The 17063-nt window shown below is 43.9% G+C and overlaps 1 protein-coding gene across 2 annotated transcripts in view; it reads left to right on the forward strand.

The window, feature by feature from the left end:
* Nucleotides 1–11148: 11148 nt before the first annotated feature.
* Nucleotides 11149–17063, forward strand: part of LOC149311278 (protein MMS22-like) — a 103187-nt gene continuing 97272 nt past the window's right edge. For both annotated transcript variants that reach the window (XM_089530699.1, XM_089530700.1), the window contains exons 1-4: nt 11149–11188; nt 13163–13287; nt 13489–13682; nt 14885–15010. In XM_089530699.1, the coding sequence (XP_089386825.1) occupies nt 13504–13682; nt 14885–15010 (305 nt within the window). In that variant the 5' untranslated portion in view covers nt 11149–11188; nt 13163–13287; nt 13489–13503. The remainder of the gene's footprint in view (nt 11189–13162; nt 13288–13488; nt 13683–14884; nt 15011–17063) is intronic.

A 17063-nucleotide genomic window follows, 5' to 3' on the forward strand; every position in this document is an offset into this window, starting at 1 on the left:
TACCTTATTCCTTGGCTTCAAAACAGCCAGGCTAAATACTGTATTTAATTATCTACCGTTTGCAGCTTCTGTACTAAAAGTGTGTTTGTTTTAAAAAAAAAACACATACAGAGAGAGAGAGAGAAATTTTGTAGATTTAAATCAAAGCACACCTAAGAGAAATCTAACACAGATCATCTCAGCCATTGCAAGCAAGTTCTGTCTGAGCCAGACTTTACATATTTGCTTTTAGCCCTGAGCATGATGTCACTGATGAAACCAGCTACCTTAACAGAAAAGAAGCAACATAGGAATCTGCAAAGTAATGTTTACAAGCCAGGGAGACAACCAAACAGATGCAACACTGTACATTAACTTCTGAGGTTCAGGAAGCATAGCTAAGGCACATTTAGTCTCCATTCCTTTTGGCTTTAAACCTTGAAAGGGAAGCCTTAAAATACACACACACAGAAAATCCAGAATTAACAACATTGCAGCAGATTCCTTACCTCTCTGATCTCTTTGTCATTTCCAAAGAACTCCAACCTCTTTGGCTACTAAATCCAACTCACAGGACCAACAGCATGTTGCTCTTTCTTGGCAGACAACAGAGGAGGATCTGCTGCCATAAAGAAGAAAAGGTATCTGCCAGGCTGCAGCTTTTGTGTCGAAGGGTTTCCTCTGCCGTTGTATTTTTCATGTCAAAGATCATCAAAAGTCCAGGGCATCTCCTTGCTCTGCTTCAGTCTGTTGCTCTTCCACTCTGGAATCCCTTGTCCAGGTCCTTGGTCCTGGCTGGGGAACTTTAATGACAGAACTGGAGAGTGATGTGGAAGAAACCCAAAAGGACACAATTAAAAGCTTTTAGCAGGGCTTCACCTCCTCTCCCATCCTCTGGCTTTAATGCCTGAAGCAACCACCTTACAATCTTTGCTTGGAAGATATTATAGCATGCAGAAAAGAGCAAGAGAGAGGGAGGGAGAGGGAATAAAGATGGTCTGAAAAAACCAGACAGACACAATGAGAGACTGGAGAAAGAGGCTTGTCAGTGGAGAGAAAAATCTGCATATGGAAATTAGGGTTACTCTGGGTATAGACTTATTTTAACCATGGCTCCTTCAGGGAGGAAAAGAAGAGAATGAAAAAAGCAGGGTTTTTTTAAAATCCACATTTAGAACAAAAGCGAGGTATCAGTTACTAAAAATTTTTTTTCACACTTCACAAGTTTCACTTTCTGCCCTTGCCAAAGCAAAGTTAACTTTATTAGGAAAAGAAGTTTGCAGTGCACTCTCTGTAATGAACACAATAAACAGAAAAGGGCAGGGAGACTGTTTATTAAATTGGCAAAAGCAGGAAGGTTAGAACTGAACCAGAGTAAATGAGAACCAGTACGGGACAGTGTGCTTGGAGATCTGGTTTCAACTCCTTATCCTGCTAGTAAGTTCACTGGGGCTTCATCAACACGGTAGAAATAATCCAGTTTGATACTACTTTAACTATCATGGCATTCTGGGAATTATAGTTTTGTGAGACATTTAGCCTTCTCTGTCAGAGAGCTCTGGTGCCACAACAAACTAGAAAATGCCATAGCATTCAGCCATGGCAGTTAAAGTGGTCTCAAAGATGTGGGACAGGCCGCTTATGTCATAATGGCTGCGCCAGTATGGATGGGATGCCGCCATTATAGCGCCACCATGCCGTGCTAGGGTTAGGGACCATGCGGATGCTGCGCAATCCCTAACCCTAAAATCAGCAGCAGTCTGGCGCATTTGCGTGGTCTGTACCGTACCAAACTCAACTATTTCTGCAGTGTGGATGCAGCCTGCGAGGGATCTTGGGTGGGATGAGTAAACTACGATGGAGGTGTTACAGAGTAGGGGATAATGCCCTAATTCTCCCAGTTCGGTAAGGCCAGTGCAGGGGAGGAGAAACAACTCTCCCATATTTTTCAAAACAATGTTCCTTACACTTAATAATAATAATAATAATAATTTTTATTTATATCCCGCCTTTCCAATTGCATGATCAAGGCGGCTTACAAGACAAGAAACAATAAAATACAAGTAAAACATCACAATATAAAAAGTTTAAAAACATCATTACTAGGGGTAGGAATGGGAATCTATACAAATCACAATTCACTAGGGGCAAGAAAAAGACAATATATTGCACTAATCCGGGGTCGAAAAACAGAGGGCAAGGAGCAGAGAAAAAACACTATTACCTAAAGTGAAAAAGCCAACTGGAATAGATGCGTTTTTAATTGTTTCTTAAAAGAAACTAAAGATGCAGAGGAACGGAGCTCTACAGGGAGCTTATTCCACAATGAGGGGGCGGCGATAGTAAAAGCCCTCTGTGAGGTCCTCACCAAATGGGATTTAGGGACCTCTAACAAATTGGTCCCAGATGTTCTGAGTGTGCGGGGCGGATTGTGTGGGGAGAGGCGGTCCTCCAAGTACCCTGGGCCCAAGCCATTTAGGGCTTTATAGGTCAAAACCAACACCTTGTATTGAGCTCGGAAGCGAATGGGTAGCCAGTGGAGATCTTTTAAAATAGGTGTTATGTGGTCTGTCCTGGAACTACCAGCGACCAGTCTGGCTGCCATATTCTGCACCAATTGAAGCTTCCGGGTTTGGTACAAGGGTTGCCCTATGTAGAGCACATTGCAGAAATCCAATCGAGAGGTTACCAAAGCATGTACAACAGTTTCAAGGTCCCGACGGCCCAGGTAGGGGCGCAGCTGGCGTATCAGCCGAAGCTGATAACAAGCACTCCTGATCGTCGCGTCCACCTGAGATGTCAGATGAAGCGACGAATCAAGGAGTACTCCCAAGCTGCGCACCGAGTCCCTCAAGGGGAGCGTGACCCCATTCAGGACAAGCTGACAAATCTCACCACCCGGAACCGAGGGACCTATCACCAGTACTTCCGTTTTCCCTGGATTCACACTGAGTTTGTTCTCCCTCATCCAGCCCATTACCGACGCCAAGCAGGCATCTAGAGGAGAGATGCCATCCTTAGTTACTGCATCAGTCGGAGACACAGAGAAAATTATTTGGGTGTCATCAGCATACTGATAACACCGCGCCCCGTGTCTCCGGATGATCTCTCCCAGCGGTTTCATGTAGATGTTAAAAAGCATAGGGGATAAAATCGCTCCCTGAGGGACACCGGATGTAAGTGCCCTCTTATCGGAGCGACAATCCCCCAGCTCCACCATCTGGAATCTACCCGAGAGGTAGGACCGGAACCACTGCAAAGCAGTGCCCCCGATACCCAACTCCCCCAGGCGTTCCAGAAGGATACCATGGTCGATGGTATCGAAAGCCGCCGAGATGTCCAAGAGCACTAACAGGGACACGCTTCCCCTGTCCATGCTCAGACGGAGGTCATCAACTAAGGCGACCATGGCAGTCTCAACTCCATAGCCCGCCCGGAAGCCAGTTTGAAATGGGTCCAGAAAATCGGTGTCATCCAAGATCGATTGAAGCTGGAAGGCGACTGCTCTCTCGATCACCTTCCCCAAAAAAGGTAGCAGCGAGATGGGCCGATAGTTGTTATGAATCAGGGGGTCTAAGGAGGGTTTCTTGAGCAAGGGTTTAACCACTGCCACTTTCAATTTAGATGGAAACTGACCCTCTCTTAGAGAAGTATTAATGATGCGGTGCAACATAGTCAGCACCGCATCTCCCCCCTGAGCTGCCAACCATGAGGGACAGGGATCAAGAGAGCACATCGTCTTCCTAACGCTTCGAAGGATCTTGTCCACTACATCGGTACTAACAAACTCAAAGCGATCCAGTATAACTGGGGCCACGGATGCTTCGGACGCCTCTCTTACAGGACCTGCATAAATACTGGCGTCAAGATCAGCCCTGATCTGAGAGATTTTATCCGCAAAGAAGTTATTAAAATCATCACAGCAGGCTTTAGATGGTACCAGAACTTGTTATTTTCTCTTCCTGAATGGAAGAGCAATTGACTGTGCCAGCCTTTGACAGAGGTTAGGATTGCTCTGTTGCTCTTTTGTCTCCTTGTGAACACAACCCACCCACAGGATTGTTGTAAGGGCCAACCTAACTATCCAGGCCCATCTTGACAGTTGTGTTGCCTGCTGCCAATTATTACTGTGAATGGGGAAAATATAACAGGGAAAATGAAGGCCAAAAGAAGATGGAATTCAAAATACTGATATAATCCCACCAACCAGTTCCTTAGCACAGGACCTGGTGTGAGACACTGTTAGCCCCAGCCAGCCTGGTGACACATGATGGGTGCTGTAGTTTAACTACATACTAATGACACACTAATCCAAATTCTTTAATGAGCCTCCCCCACAGCTTTATATACAATTTACAAAGTATTGGGGATGATGACCTGTGGCATCCCACATTGCATAGTTGACAAAGTGCAGAAACACTGTGGCCCAGTGCCAGTCTCAGGAAATGATTTACAGAGTAGAATCATTTCAAGTGTGTCCTCTATGCCAGCCTCTTGGATCAAGCCCAGGAGATACTATGATTGATGATATCAAAAGCTGCCAAGAGATTGGGGGCAGCAATAGGGCTACCATATGTCTGACCAAGGCTGCATCCACACTGCAGAAACACTCCAGTTTGATACCACTTTAACTGCTGTGGCTCAATGCTATGAGTTTCTGGGAATTATAGTTTGTTGTGACACCAGAGCTCTCTGATAGAGAAAGCTAAATGTCTCACAAAACTAGTTCCCAGAATTCCATAGCATTGAGCCATGGCAGTTAAAGCAGTGTCAGACTGGATTGTTTCTGCAGCATGGATGCAGCCCAAGGCTGATCTCATCCTCAAACATGGTCTGCGCTCAAACTCAAATGGGGATGTAGAAAATCTTTGTTTCCTAGGATTCTCTACCAATGTGGCCATCCCACTCTTAAAAACCTAGGCCAAAAAGGGAAAACTTGTAACTGATCTGCATGTAAGTATATGCGCCTCGAAGGGGTCGTTCCCACTACGATTAGCTCTGAATCCTGATTCAATGTATATGCCCCCAGTTCACCCTACAAATTGATCCTGGATTGATTCCAGGACAAATAAAGTGGAGCAAATGCAAAAAGCCTAGGGTTTTTTGGTAGCAGGTATTTTGAGGTTCTTTTGAGAAGAATCAGTTCTGACGTGATTCCTAACAGTGGGAACGCCATCAGAATCTATTCTTTTTCTGAAGGAAGGACAAATGGCAGAGGGGTGTATGCCATCCCTCCCCAGAGATGTCACACACACACCCAGTGTTGCCTTTTTGGGATTTTTTTTTAAAAAAATAAACTCTTATCACAGAATCGATATACAGTGGGCCCTTGCCTTACGCGGGGGGATCCATTCTGGACCCACCCCCCCTGCATAAGGCGAATTCTGTCTATGCTCAAGCCCCATTCAAATAGCTCGTGCGCAGCGGTGTGGCGGTGCAGGAGCGTGCGGGGCACCACAGGCGCACGCCCCATTCATTTGAATGGGATGCACCGCCCCTTGTGTTCCATGCACTCCCCGTGACCTGAGCGCATATGCTCAAGTCCATGTAAAGCACACCTGCGTATAACACAGGCGCACTGTATTGGTAAAGCAACTACTTGCCTTTCGTTACTTTAACAATCTATTGATTTTGCGCTAAAAGTTTATTTTATTTTTTAAAAATAAATTATGTCCACCTTCGTCCTCCTTCTGGGTCCTCCAAACTTGCCTCTGTCCTCCTCCTCTCTGCTCCATTCTCCGGCCTTGCCTTGCTCTCTTCCCCGGCCTCCATGCTCCCCCTCCTCCTCCTCCAATCCAGAGAGAGAGCCGAAGGGGGTCCAGCCGGCAAGGGCCAAGGCAGGGGGAAAGAGACGGGGGAGAGAGCTTTCTCAGGGGCTTTCCTCCCTTCCTCCATGCCTCATGATGCCCTTCAGGGGTCTCGTGAGGAACTCCTGCCCTGCCATCCCACCTGCCAAGCCCAGCCGGTGCCTAATCCTCCTCCTCGGCAGCATGCACAGCTAGAGGTGCCAGACAAAAAGGGTCCGGTCAGGCCAGTGTGGCGGGTGCTGGGCGGCTTCTTTGCCCTCTCACTGGCACTCCAGCTCCTAACCCTTGGCTGCTACCTGGAGGTCTGCTGTCACCTTCGACATCAAGCTTGGTCAGGCCATCGAGTTGGGTGGGTCAGGGCTTGGGTTGGGTTCCCTTATTCCTTGCCTCACCAGAGGGCCTTCTCTCTCTCTCTCTCCTTGGCTTTTTGTTGGTCTACCCGCTGGACTTTGCCCTCAGCAAGAAAAAGGTGAGGCGGGGTGACCAGCTGAAGGGCTACTCCGCCTTCCCCAGCTCCAACTTAATGGGAACGACAAGCGTGGCAAACAAAAAAGTGATTTCACAAAAGATCCTTTTTCGTAGTGAGAACGAGGGACCTTTTGGAATTGCTTTGGAATCGCTTCACATAGCGTAGCCGGATCGGAAAACTTGAAGAATGACCTTCAAGTTACCTAACAATGACCCAGTGAATTTCATAGGGTTTTCTTAGGCAAAGAATACTTGGAGATAATTTTGTCAGTTATTTCTTATAAATCTCTAGGTTTAGGAAGGGATTTTTTTAAAAAATGACATGTTAAATAATGGCATCTTAAAAACAGCTAGAGGACACACTGATCATTCCCTGGATTCACCTGTCCAGTTCCGTACCACCACTATTACCCATAACAAATCATGATGGGCAAGGATAAATAGGACATGTGGCTGGGTGCACTTTAACAAGTCTCTGGTCAACAACTTCAGGCTGCATGAGCTAAAACGTGATCCCATGAAAGGGATTAAATGTACTGGATACCTCTTCAAAGCTAATTTCAGCCTCGTGTCAACATCTCAGCAGAAAAAAAAATAATGGTTCTATTATTTGTTATTACATTTTACTTTTACTTTTCCAATTTAAAATAAACAAGAATAGTGCTCCAAGCACATAACACACACACATACACACAGAATGATACGTTGGCATCACCCGGGGTGACCCTGATTGACTTCCTCCCATACCACACCATACTAAAAAAAATTGTATCAATGTTACTCATGAACAGTAATTCCCGTATATCACTAAATGTAATGGCAATAGTTGTGACATAAAAACTAGCAAAATTAAAATTACAGTGGGCCCTTGGTATCCGCTGGAGATTACAGTGAGCTGTGGCAGTTAAAGTGGAGTCCAACTGGATTATTTCTTGCATGACACAGTCCAATGATCAAATCACTATGCCACACTAGAAGTAAATCACCTCTATAGCCAGAAAAAGAAGGGTCTAGAAGGACACAAAAACAGCCTTGGTACAATAGCCAGGGGATGGTTACAAAGTTGTTAAAATGAGTCTCAAACAGCATTTCCAGTTCAGGATCATCTCATGCGCTGAGGTTTCTGGGCCAAAACCTCAGACCTAGGGATACCTCCTTACGATGCCATCAAGCATTATGCCTTAAGTACCAGCAACAGTTGTCCTAGGCTAAATACCCTAAAGGCACAAGGTCCCATCTGATCTTGGAATCTAAGCAGGGTCAGACCTGGTTAGTATTTGGATGGGAGACTACCAACAAATTCCAGGTGCTGTCAGCTCTATTTCAGAGGAAGGAACTGGCAAAAGTACCTCTGCTTATTCCTTGTCTAAGAAAATCCTATGAAGTTCATAGGGTCGCCATAAATTGACAAGCCATGGTGGCACAATGATTAAATGCCTGTACTGCAGCCGCTGACTCAAAACCACAAGGTTGCGAGTTCAAGACTAGCAAAAGGGCTCAAGCTCGACTCAGGCTTACATCCTTCCAAGGTCGCTAAAATGAGTACCCAGATTGTTGGAGGGCAATTGGTTAACACACTGTAAACTGCTTAGAGAGTGTGGAGTTCATTATTAAGTGGTATAGAAATGTAAATGCTATTGCTGTTGCTATCGTTAAGGCATTTACATACACACATAAACACAGAGACACATAAACAAAAATTCACCAGTTGCACACAGCTTGTCATACCAACAGACACAGAGACAGAGAACATAGTTTCCTGTTTGGAAATTAAGACAGAATTGTGAAGTCGAAGGCTTGCATGGCCGGCATCTATAGTTTTTTGTGGGTTTTTCAGGCTATGTGGCCATGTTCTAGAAGAGTTTATTCCTGGCGTTTCACCAGCATCTGTGGCTGGCATCTTCAGAGAATGCTAACCTGGAAAAGAGTCTTCTAAAACATGGCCACATAGCCCGAAAAATCCACAAAAAAGCTAATGAAAGGGTTCCCATATCAAGGTGAAATGTGGGACTTATTCCTTCTCATTTTCTTAGGGAGACAAGATAAGAATATTTGATGTAGTTTGCTTCCTTCTAGCCCCACTCTTGCTATCACTCAGGATGGCAGACGTCAAAAGGGCATGCTCAGCCCTCTCCTTTGCCATGGAAATGGGGTCTCCTTGTGAGGAGGCCTGTATCATTGCAGTTGCAGCAAGTTAGGAAGGCCCAACCGGGTGTCATCCCTCTGCTTGGATGTCACCCGGCGTGGGTTGCAGCCCCCTAAAAACACCACTGGATGGATGCTGGTCAGTGGATGAGGCCTTGGATCATGATGACTGAGAAGGAAGGAGAAAGCTAACTGAGGACAAGGCACCCTACATAAGAGTGTTTATTAGTTGCAACAATAAATCAGTGAAGCCTTGCAAATTGTACCAAGCTTTCCCTCTTCTGTGGAGCTGAGCCCACCAAAATTGTCAAATCTGTACCTTCCTTTTTTACCTGGAGAGGATCAACGAAAAATGGAGACTCAGGCTCAGGCTCTGTGATCTGGCAATAGTGGTCCGAAAGTCAATATTTTATGACTAACAGTGGGCAAACTCTGCATGTTTACTTGGTTGTAAGCCCCCTCCCAAAAAACCCAGACACAAACACCATGTGCAGTGGAATTAGGTATGCATATAATCCATGAACCAAGGGGAAAACCCATCAACACAGTGTAATCAGGACACAAATTTGCAGCCTGCAATCCTTAACTTTGCTTACTTTGGAGTAAACCAAGTTGAAATCACAAGGACTGGGGTGTTTCCTAAATTTTGACTCAGCGAAGATGAGGCAAACTGCAAGGAGGTGCTTTCCTGTCCTTGGGGAGTGCATCTATCCAGTGGTTCCCAACCTTCCTAATGCCGCGACCCTTTAATACACTTCCTCATGTTGTGGTGACTCAAACCCATGAAATTATTTTCATTGCTACTTCATAACTGCAATTAAATAGGTGTTTTCCAATGGTCTTAGGCAACCCCCATGAAAGGGTCATTCGACCCCCAAAGGGGTCCCGACCCACAGGTTGGGAACCACTGATCTATACCGTCAAAATAATGCAGTTTGATACCTCTTTAAGCGCCATGGCTCCATTCCACAGAATTCAGGGATTTGTAGTTTTGTGAGGCACCAACGTTCTTTGGCAGAGAAGGCTATAGGCCTTGTAAACGTACACATCCCAGAATCCCATAGGATGTAACTGCAGCACTTAAAGTGGTGTCAAACTGCATTATTTCTACAGTGTAGATGCATCCTTTAAATCAGCGTGAACTGCATTTTTAATCACATAATCAAAGTAAAACTGAGGGTGCATCTACACAGTAGAAATAAGGCAGTCTGACCGCATTTTTATATGCTGCAGGTCCATCCTAGATGTCCTCACCGCAGAGGAGGACAAGGCACTGCAAAATGTAGGACATTCAAGAACAATGTAGGACATGACCACAGTCAAGCGCAAAACACTCATATAAATATAAATGCATGCTTCTTAGTCATGCTCAAATGGAATGTCCTGGTGGACAAAACACTGAAATGCAAAACATGTCCAGGAAAAGCAAGATGTCTGGTCATCCTGAACCTATGGAACCCTAGGATTTGTAGTTTCACAAGTCCTTTAGCTGTCTCTGCCAAAGAGTTCTGGTGCCACAAGAACTACAATTCCCAGGATTCCATAGGATCAGGGTGACGCGACATCTTCCTTTCCCAGGACATTGCTACATTTCAACCTTCAGTCCAGGAGGAATTCCATAATGTCCTCCATTCTGAGCACGACTAAGAAGCATTAATTTGTATCTATGTTAGCGTTTTTAACTTACAGTCATTTATTTATGGAGCTGCGACGGCTGCTAAAGTGATGCCAAACCGCATTATTTCTCCAGTGTGGACACAGCCCCAGACTATAAGGTGCTTCCTCTCTTTATCGTCGTTCTTCCCATTCCTTATGGATGCCATTCTGTTTGGTCCCACTTGGTATAACTCTTCCTCATAGATACATGTTCCCATTGTAACATATATACACTATATACACACACACCCCTTGTCCCCCTCCCCATGCAGGGCAACCAGGTGTCCTCACCTCAAAGGAGGACAAGGCACTATAAATGGAGGACATTCCAGAAAAATGGAGGACATGACCAAATAAATAAAAAACTCAAAACTCTCATAGGAATGTAAATCCCTGTTCCTGAGTCCTGCTCAAAATGGAGGACGTGACCAAAAACAAAAGGTTAAAAACACTTAATATAAATATACATGTATGCTTCCTAGTCCTGCACAAAACAGAGGACACGCCCAAAGCAAAAGCCAAAAACACTGCTTTAATATTAGTATAATGAATCCATGCTTCTTCATTCTGCTCAAAATGGAGGACATGCCTAAAACAAAGCTAATAACACTTAAAATAAATGAAAATCCATGCTTCTTAGTCAGGCTCAAAATGGAGGACATGCCCAAAAATAAAAAGCTACAAACAATTATTGTAAATGAAAACCCATGCTTCTCAGTCCTTCTCAAAATGGAGGACATGCCCAAAACAAAAAGCTGAAACCACTTCTTAATATGAATGTAAATCCATGCCTGTTAGTCAGGCTCAAAAGTGGATGAGATGACCAAATAGAACACTTAATGTAAATGTAATAAATAAGCTCCTTAGACATCAACTCAAAATGGAGGACGCGTCCTGGAAAAGGAGGACCAAGCTTTCTCTCCTGCTTGAAACGCGCGGGAAAAGGCTTGACTCTCCAGAGGCCCCGCCCCCTTCGCTGGAAGCCAAGGCTCTGAATGGACCAATCGGGCTCCAGGGCGTGCGAGGGGCGGGGCTGCCCTCTTTCTGCGCAGGCGCAGTGGGCGCGCGGGAGTTGCAGAAGACTCTTCTTCTTCTTCTTCTTCCTTGGGCTTTGGCGGGAGGCAGAGAGAGCGGTCAGTATCCGGGGAGCTTTCTTAGCTGCATGTCCATTGCCTCTCTGCTGTTGCTGCTGTGTGCCTTCAGGTCGTTTCTGACTTATGGCAACCCTAAGGCAAAGCTGAATTGGGGTTCTCTTGGCAAGATTGGTTCAGAGGGGGTTTGCCATGGCCTTCCCCTGAGGAGGCTGAGAGAGTGTGACTTCTTGCTCAGAGTCACCCACTGGGTTCACATGGCTGAGTGGATTCGAACCCCGGTCTCCAGAGTCACTCTAGATTACAGCACTACACTCTTATAGCGCTGCTATTTCACTTTGACTGCTCTGGCTGCCTCCTGTTGCATTCTGGGATCTGCAGTTTAAGGAGGGGGGCTTGAGAATTCCCTGCCAGAGAGCTCTTAGGCCTCACTGAACTACAAACCCCAGAATGCAACAGGAGGCAGCTCCCAGAGCAGTAAAAGTGGAAGACCTTCCTGTTTAGACAGACAGGCATTTAAAAACAGGAAGTCTTTAGAAGCATTCTTTCTAATTGTATTTAGTTCTTTTAACACGTAACTTGTTTTAATATTGTAATAATATTAATTCTGTTTTAACTCACTACTTTTGTATACTTTTGATTTTACTGTTTTTTGTTTAATGTTGTGGGCCACCCTGAATCCCAGTTCTGGGGAAAAGGGTGGGATATTAATAATAATAATAGTTATGTAGTGAGTTCCCCTCTTGTAGTGCTGCTCCTCCACTTTAGCTGCTCTGGCTGCCTCCTGTTGCATCCTGGGATTTGTAGTCCAGTGAGGCCTAAGAGCTCCCTGGCTGAGAATTCTAAAGGCCCTGTCCCTACACTGCAAATCCCAGAATGCATCAGGAGGCATCCAGAGCAGTCAAAGTGGAATAGCAACACTGCAAGAGTGTACTGCAGTAATGTGGACAGTCCAGCACTCAAAGCACTCTTCTGCGCTGGCTTCTCCTTCAGTGGGACAACTGCACAAATAAGTTCTCAGAGTAGTATTGCAGCTGTAAATCTGCACTCTCTACCTTGTCATTCCTTCTCAGAGATGTTAGACTGGCACCCTCTCTACTCCCCCCCCCCCCCCAAAACAAGTACAGTAAATACTTTCTTGTTTAGAGATGTTTGACTGTCCTCCCACCTAAGCAACGTACTAATTGTTAAGAACATGTGCATGTGTGTTCGTCTGGTTTGATGATTTGTGTTTCAACTAGTTTTAAGTTTTTGATCATTTAGTCTCTTTAACTTTTGTATGTAGTTTTGTAAAACTATGTTGTAAGCTACTTTGGTCCAAAACACACTGCAGAAATAATCCAGTTTGACACCACTTTTAACTACCATGGCTCAAATGCTATGGAATCCTGGGAACTGTAGTTTATTGTGGCACCAGAAGCTCTCTGACAGAGAAGGCTAAGTGTCTCACAGAGCTGCAGTTCCCAGAACTCCCTAACATTGAGCAAAGCCAGTTAAAGCAGTCTCAAACTGGACTATTTCTGCAGTGTGTTTTGGACCTTTCAGCTCCAAACTGGGAAAAAAGGAGTATAAATAAATAAGGGGTGTACTAGCTTTAATGTTGTGTAGTACTTTGAGTGTTGGACTAGGACATTTTGAGACCAGGATTCGAATCCTGACCTGGCCATGGAAACCCATTGGGTGACTTGGGGCAAGTCACACTTTCTCAACCTCAGAGGATGGCAGTTGCAAACCCCTTCTAATGTAACTTGCCAAGAAAACCCTATGGGTCACCATACGCTGGAAACAACTTGAAGGCAGCCAACAACAGCAACAAAATAAATATTATAATAATAGCACAGGTGTCAGCCTCAGAGCCTCTGAACAAACCTTGCCACAAAAACCTTGTGATAGGTTTGTGTTAGGGTTCAAAAGGCACACAGGAACAACAACATGTAGAGGAAAGGAGGCAATAACATTGGAAAATTTTCTGAATATCTTTTGCATTCTTTATTTAACCACCCAGATTTTTTCCAGATTTTCCAGACCATTGCAATATCCTAGCTGTGGGATCCTAGGTGGAATCTGGATCAAGTTGCAAGGTTGCAACAAAGGCCTTGCAAAGGCTGAACAGCTACAGTTTATCGACCCATGAATTAAAGGTTTGTAGCATTGGGATTCCTATGTGTTCAGATGGTTTGAAAGCGTAATGTTATTTGAAATATTAGTAAGTGTTTTCCAGGAATGTGTTGGGCTCAGTTTCATGTTCTAGTTCAGTATATGAAAAATATAGTTCTGACAATCCTATCATCAGAAAACTGAGCACTTCAAAACAAAACAACCCACATACTGTCTTATTCCAGGGAGGAACGTAAACAATGGATGATGATTTCATTGCTTCCTCGCTGCCTTCATCTTTCCCGGAGAGCTTAGAGATGGCGATGGAAGTGGAGGGGCAATCCTCCAGGCTCTTCAGCTTCTCCTGTGCTTCAGACCTTCGAAATGGAGGGAAAAGCTTTTCTCCTGATTCTTACTTAGCAAGTGGGTCCTTTAAGAGGTATGTAAAACTTGAAATGTCTCTCCTGGGACTTTTATCTTGGAGACGAAAAAATCCAAACTTACTGGGCTGGCTTAATTTTACTGAGAATGTTTCATTGGCATAATTACTTTGAGTAGTATTAGAATCCCCTGTGTGAGTGTGTGTGTGTATATATGTTCAGGACTGAGAATTAGGAATGTTTAATTAGTTTCTTCTAACAGCTGCTGTGTGCCACAGTGATCCCATTAGTGTCTTTGGCTTTTGTTTGAGCTGTGTGTTTGGGGGACCAATTCTTAACATTACTGATGTGGCACATCAATTGCTGAAAAGAACTCTTTGCTTCTGTATGGACTTTATGATGCACCAGTAATGCGTTGAGATGCTGACCCTGTGGGCAGTACCATGACTGAAGGGAAAGGCAGCACTGGTTTTGAGAAGTTATTGTGCAATCTGTGGGACTGGTTCATTACAACTGCCTTACCATAGGGTGGAAAAAACATCTGTAGCAATCACACTCCTGTTAGTAATGTGTGATGCTTTAGAGCACCTGTAGCCTTTCAGGTGTAATTCTCCTTATCTCTTAAACCAAGATGAAAGGATCAGTTCACACTACAAGTATATGTGCCCTGTGTTATTTCTGGCTTAAATTTCTTACCATCTACCAGAGCTTGTCAGACACATTTGGAAGCTGATTTCAGAGGAAATGCTGCTTTGTGTTTTATTTTTTGTCAAAGGACAGTTACTTTGTGTTACACGGACAGCTACCCTCCAGTATTTTATAGCTGAAAATCATGACTCATTAGAGTATAGTCAAGGTGCAAATATTGTTATTAATGAAGAAAAACAAACAAGCTAGAAGAGGATGCTACTGTTTGCTTTTGCCTGAGTCTACATGGAAGAGCAAGATTGCCCCCTTTCTTTCCCACCCTGCTAAGTGAATTGTATGTAAACTACTTTTACTCTTTGTACTCAATTTAAGCAATTGATGTAAGATGGGAGAAGGAGAGAGAAACTGGGATATTTTAAAAGCTGTTGAAAAAGTGAGATGATGGAGGGTTATTTGGGACTTTCCCTGCCGAATTGGGACAGTTGGGTATGTGAATGACCACTCATTGAAAGTAAAGTTATTATACGTTGATGAAATATTACTAGTCATACACTGTATAGATTTATGGTGTTCTTCCAAGAAACTGGCTTATGTTAGCTTTTCTTTTCTCCAGGATTTTGCTGAGACTAGATCCTTTTCCAACTGATTATGAGGAAGACACTGTGGAATTATTTGGTTTCCAGTGGGTCACTGAAACTGCTTTAGTTGAGTCTTGTACACTTCTCTTTGGATTATTCAGGTATGGTTTTTTTTTTTTTTTTTACTCTTTTACTACACTGTAACTGTTGTTCCAAATTACTATTCATTTGTAGAACCTATGGCATTGCTTGTGTGTGGATTTGGGGGCTTTGTTCTGGTCTGTCAAACATTTGGGCCTAGTATATTGTATGTGTATTGTGTGACTTCAAGTTGTTTCTGACTTATGGTGATCCAATCGTGGGGTTTTCTTGACACGTTTCATCAGAAGGGGTTTGCCAGTGCCATTCTCTGAGACTGAGAGTGTGTGACTTGCCTTGTGTCACCCAGTGCATTTTCATGGCCAAAGCGGGGATTTAAACCCTGGTCTCCAAAGTTATAATCGAGTGTCAAACCACTACACGATGCTGGGTCTCCAGTATATTGTTATTGGTCCTTAATACTGTAGGCAGTTATTTTTTATCACACAGGGTGTACGCACATATGCACAGGCACACAAAGTCCAGTCCAGCTGAATCCATGTTTGCAAGCTAAGCTACACTAGTCCAAGGAGGCTTTCTTCCAAGTAACTGCATAGAACCCTTACTGTGGTCAGGGCAAGATGGCTGTATTTTGCCATAGGCAAGTTCTGTACACTTTCAGCAAGACAACATTTGGCCAGCCCAGCCAAAGTGCATAGAAGTAACATCCACAACAGCAATGCAGCCACTTTACTAATTGAGGCACCACAGGTAGAGGATGGCTGTGAAACAAAAGTGTGGTACACATTGTGGGAGAACCATATATCTTGGCAATAATACCATTAAGCATGGCATTGCCCTCTGACACATATTCCAGTAACCTCTCTACGCAGCACCAGTATAGGAATAGGAGCTTCAGAATGTATTGCTGGAAATATACAACTTATTCCATCATTGCCAAGCTTTGTGAAAAGCAGGCAGATAGAATCCTAGCAAGGCAAATCCCAATCCCATCTTCCAAGTATAAGACAACAAAATGTAAAGAAACACTCACAGTATGGAAAACACATTTTGCACAGAGAACATTTTAAGGGTATAATCAGAAGTGAGCATAATCTCACTAAAGGCAAAGGAAGCAATGAAATACCAGTTGTGCCTGGTGTCAGTGATGTGCAGTTTGGTTCCCATGTGCTTTCTCAGAAAACTGAACATTGCATCTGGTAGTTGCTGGTACCCAAAGAAGTACTCCAACTATGCTACACCTGATCTATACCACACAGGTTTAGACTTACCAGAAACCATGTTAAATCAGCTGCTCTGATAGCCTTGGCTGAAGAGCGGGGTATAAATAAATTATTATTACCAATTTACAGAGGTCATGGCAGAACAGTTGGAGTAGAAGTAGCCAATTGTCCATGCAGCACAGAATACAAGGGCAGGATATATTATTTCCATGCCAATAGTTCTTTCAGCTTTATTCAGTGCCATTTGCCTTCACACTTGTTTATCTCCGTTCTCTCCTGGACCTGCTATCTCTACTTGGAAGTTTTAGCGAGGGACTGTTGTTCACTATTGAATCACTTGACCTCATAAATTCAGTTGCCACACCGTCTCTTTATGAGGTATACAATGTATACCTCAATGGCAGCAGGGGAGATGACATCCTAGAATAACCAGTAATGAGGATAATGAAGAAACAGTGTTACACTGAATCACATCCCCCCTTTTTTGCACCAAATAGCATTCCAGGTGGTTTGTTGATGCTTAGCCTCTTAAGAATATCTCTGGATTTTGCTTCCTGCGTCTTTGTGTGTGTGTGTGTGTGTGTTTTGGTTTTTTATTTGTTTTGTGCGGGTTCTCACATCTGAAATCACTGGAATGGATGCTTATCTATGGCAACTGTATGTTAGTCTTCTGTTATAATGACAAGCCTTTATGTGCAGACATGGATAAATCCTGTGAGAGGCATTTTAGTGTAATAGGAAAGTTTAAAAGAGCCCTATTAACTGGATTCCTTTCTCCCCATCCCACTGTCCAAAGTACCCTATAAATTGCCTCCTCAAATTTATATAACTTTCTTTTCTCTCCATGTTGATCCTGTACATATTTTTCTGTTCACCTGTTCGGGAAAATAAT

Source organism: Sceloporus occidentalis, unplaced genomic scaffold (genome assembly GCF_023333645.1).
Source record: "Sceloporus occidentalis isolate IW3139 unplaced genomic scaffold, rSceOcc1.0.p SCAF_6, whole genome shotgun sequence".
Lineage (NCBI taxonomy): Eukaryota > Metazoa > Chordata > Lepidosauria > Squamata > Phrynosomatidae > Sceloporus > Sceloporus occidentalis.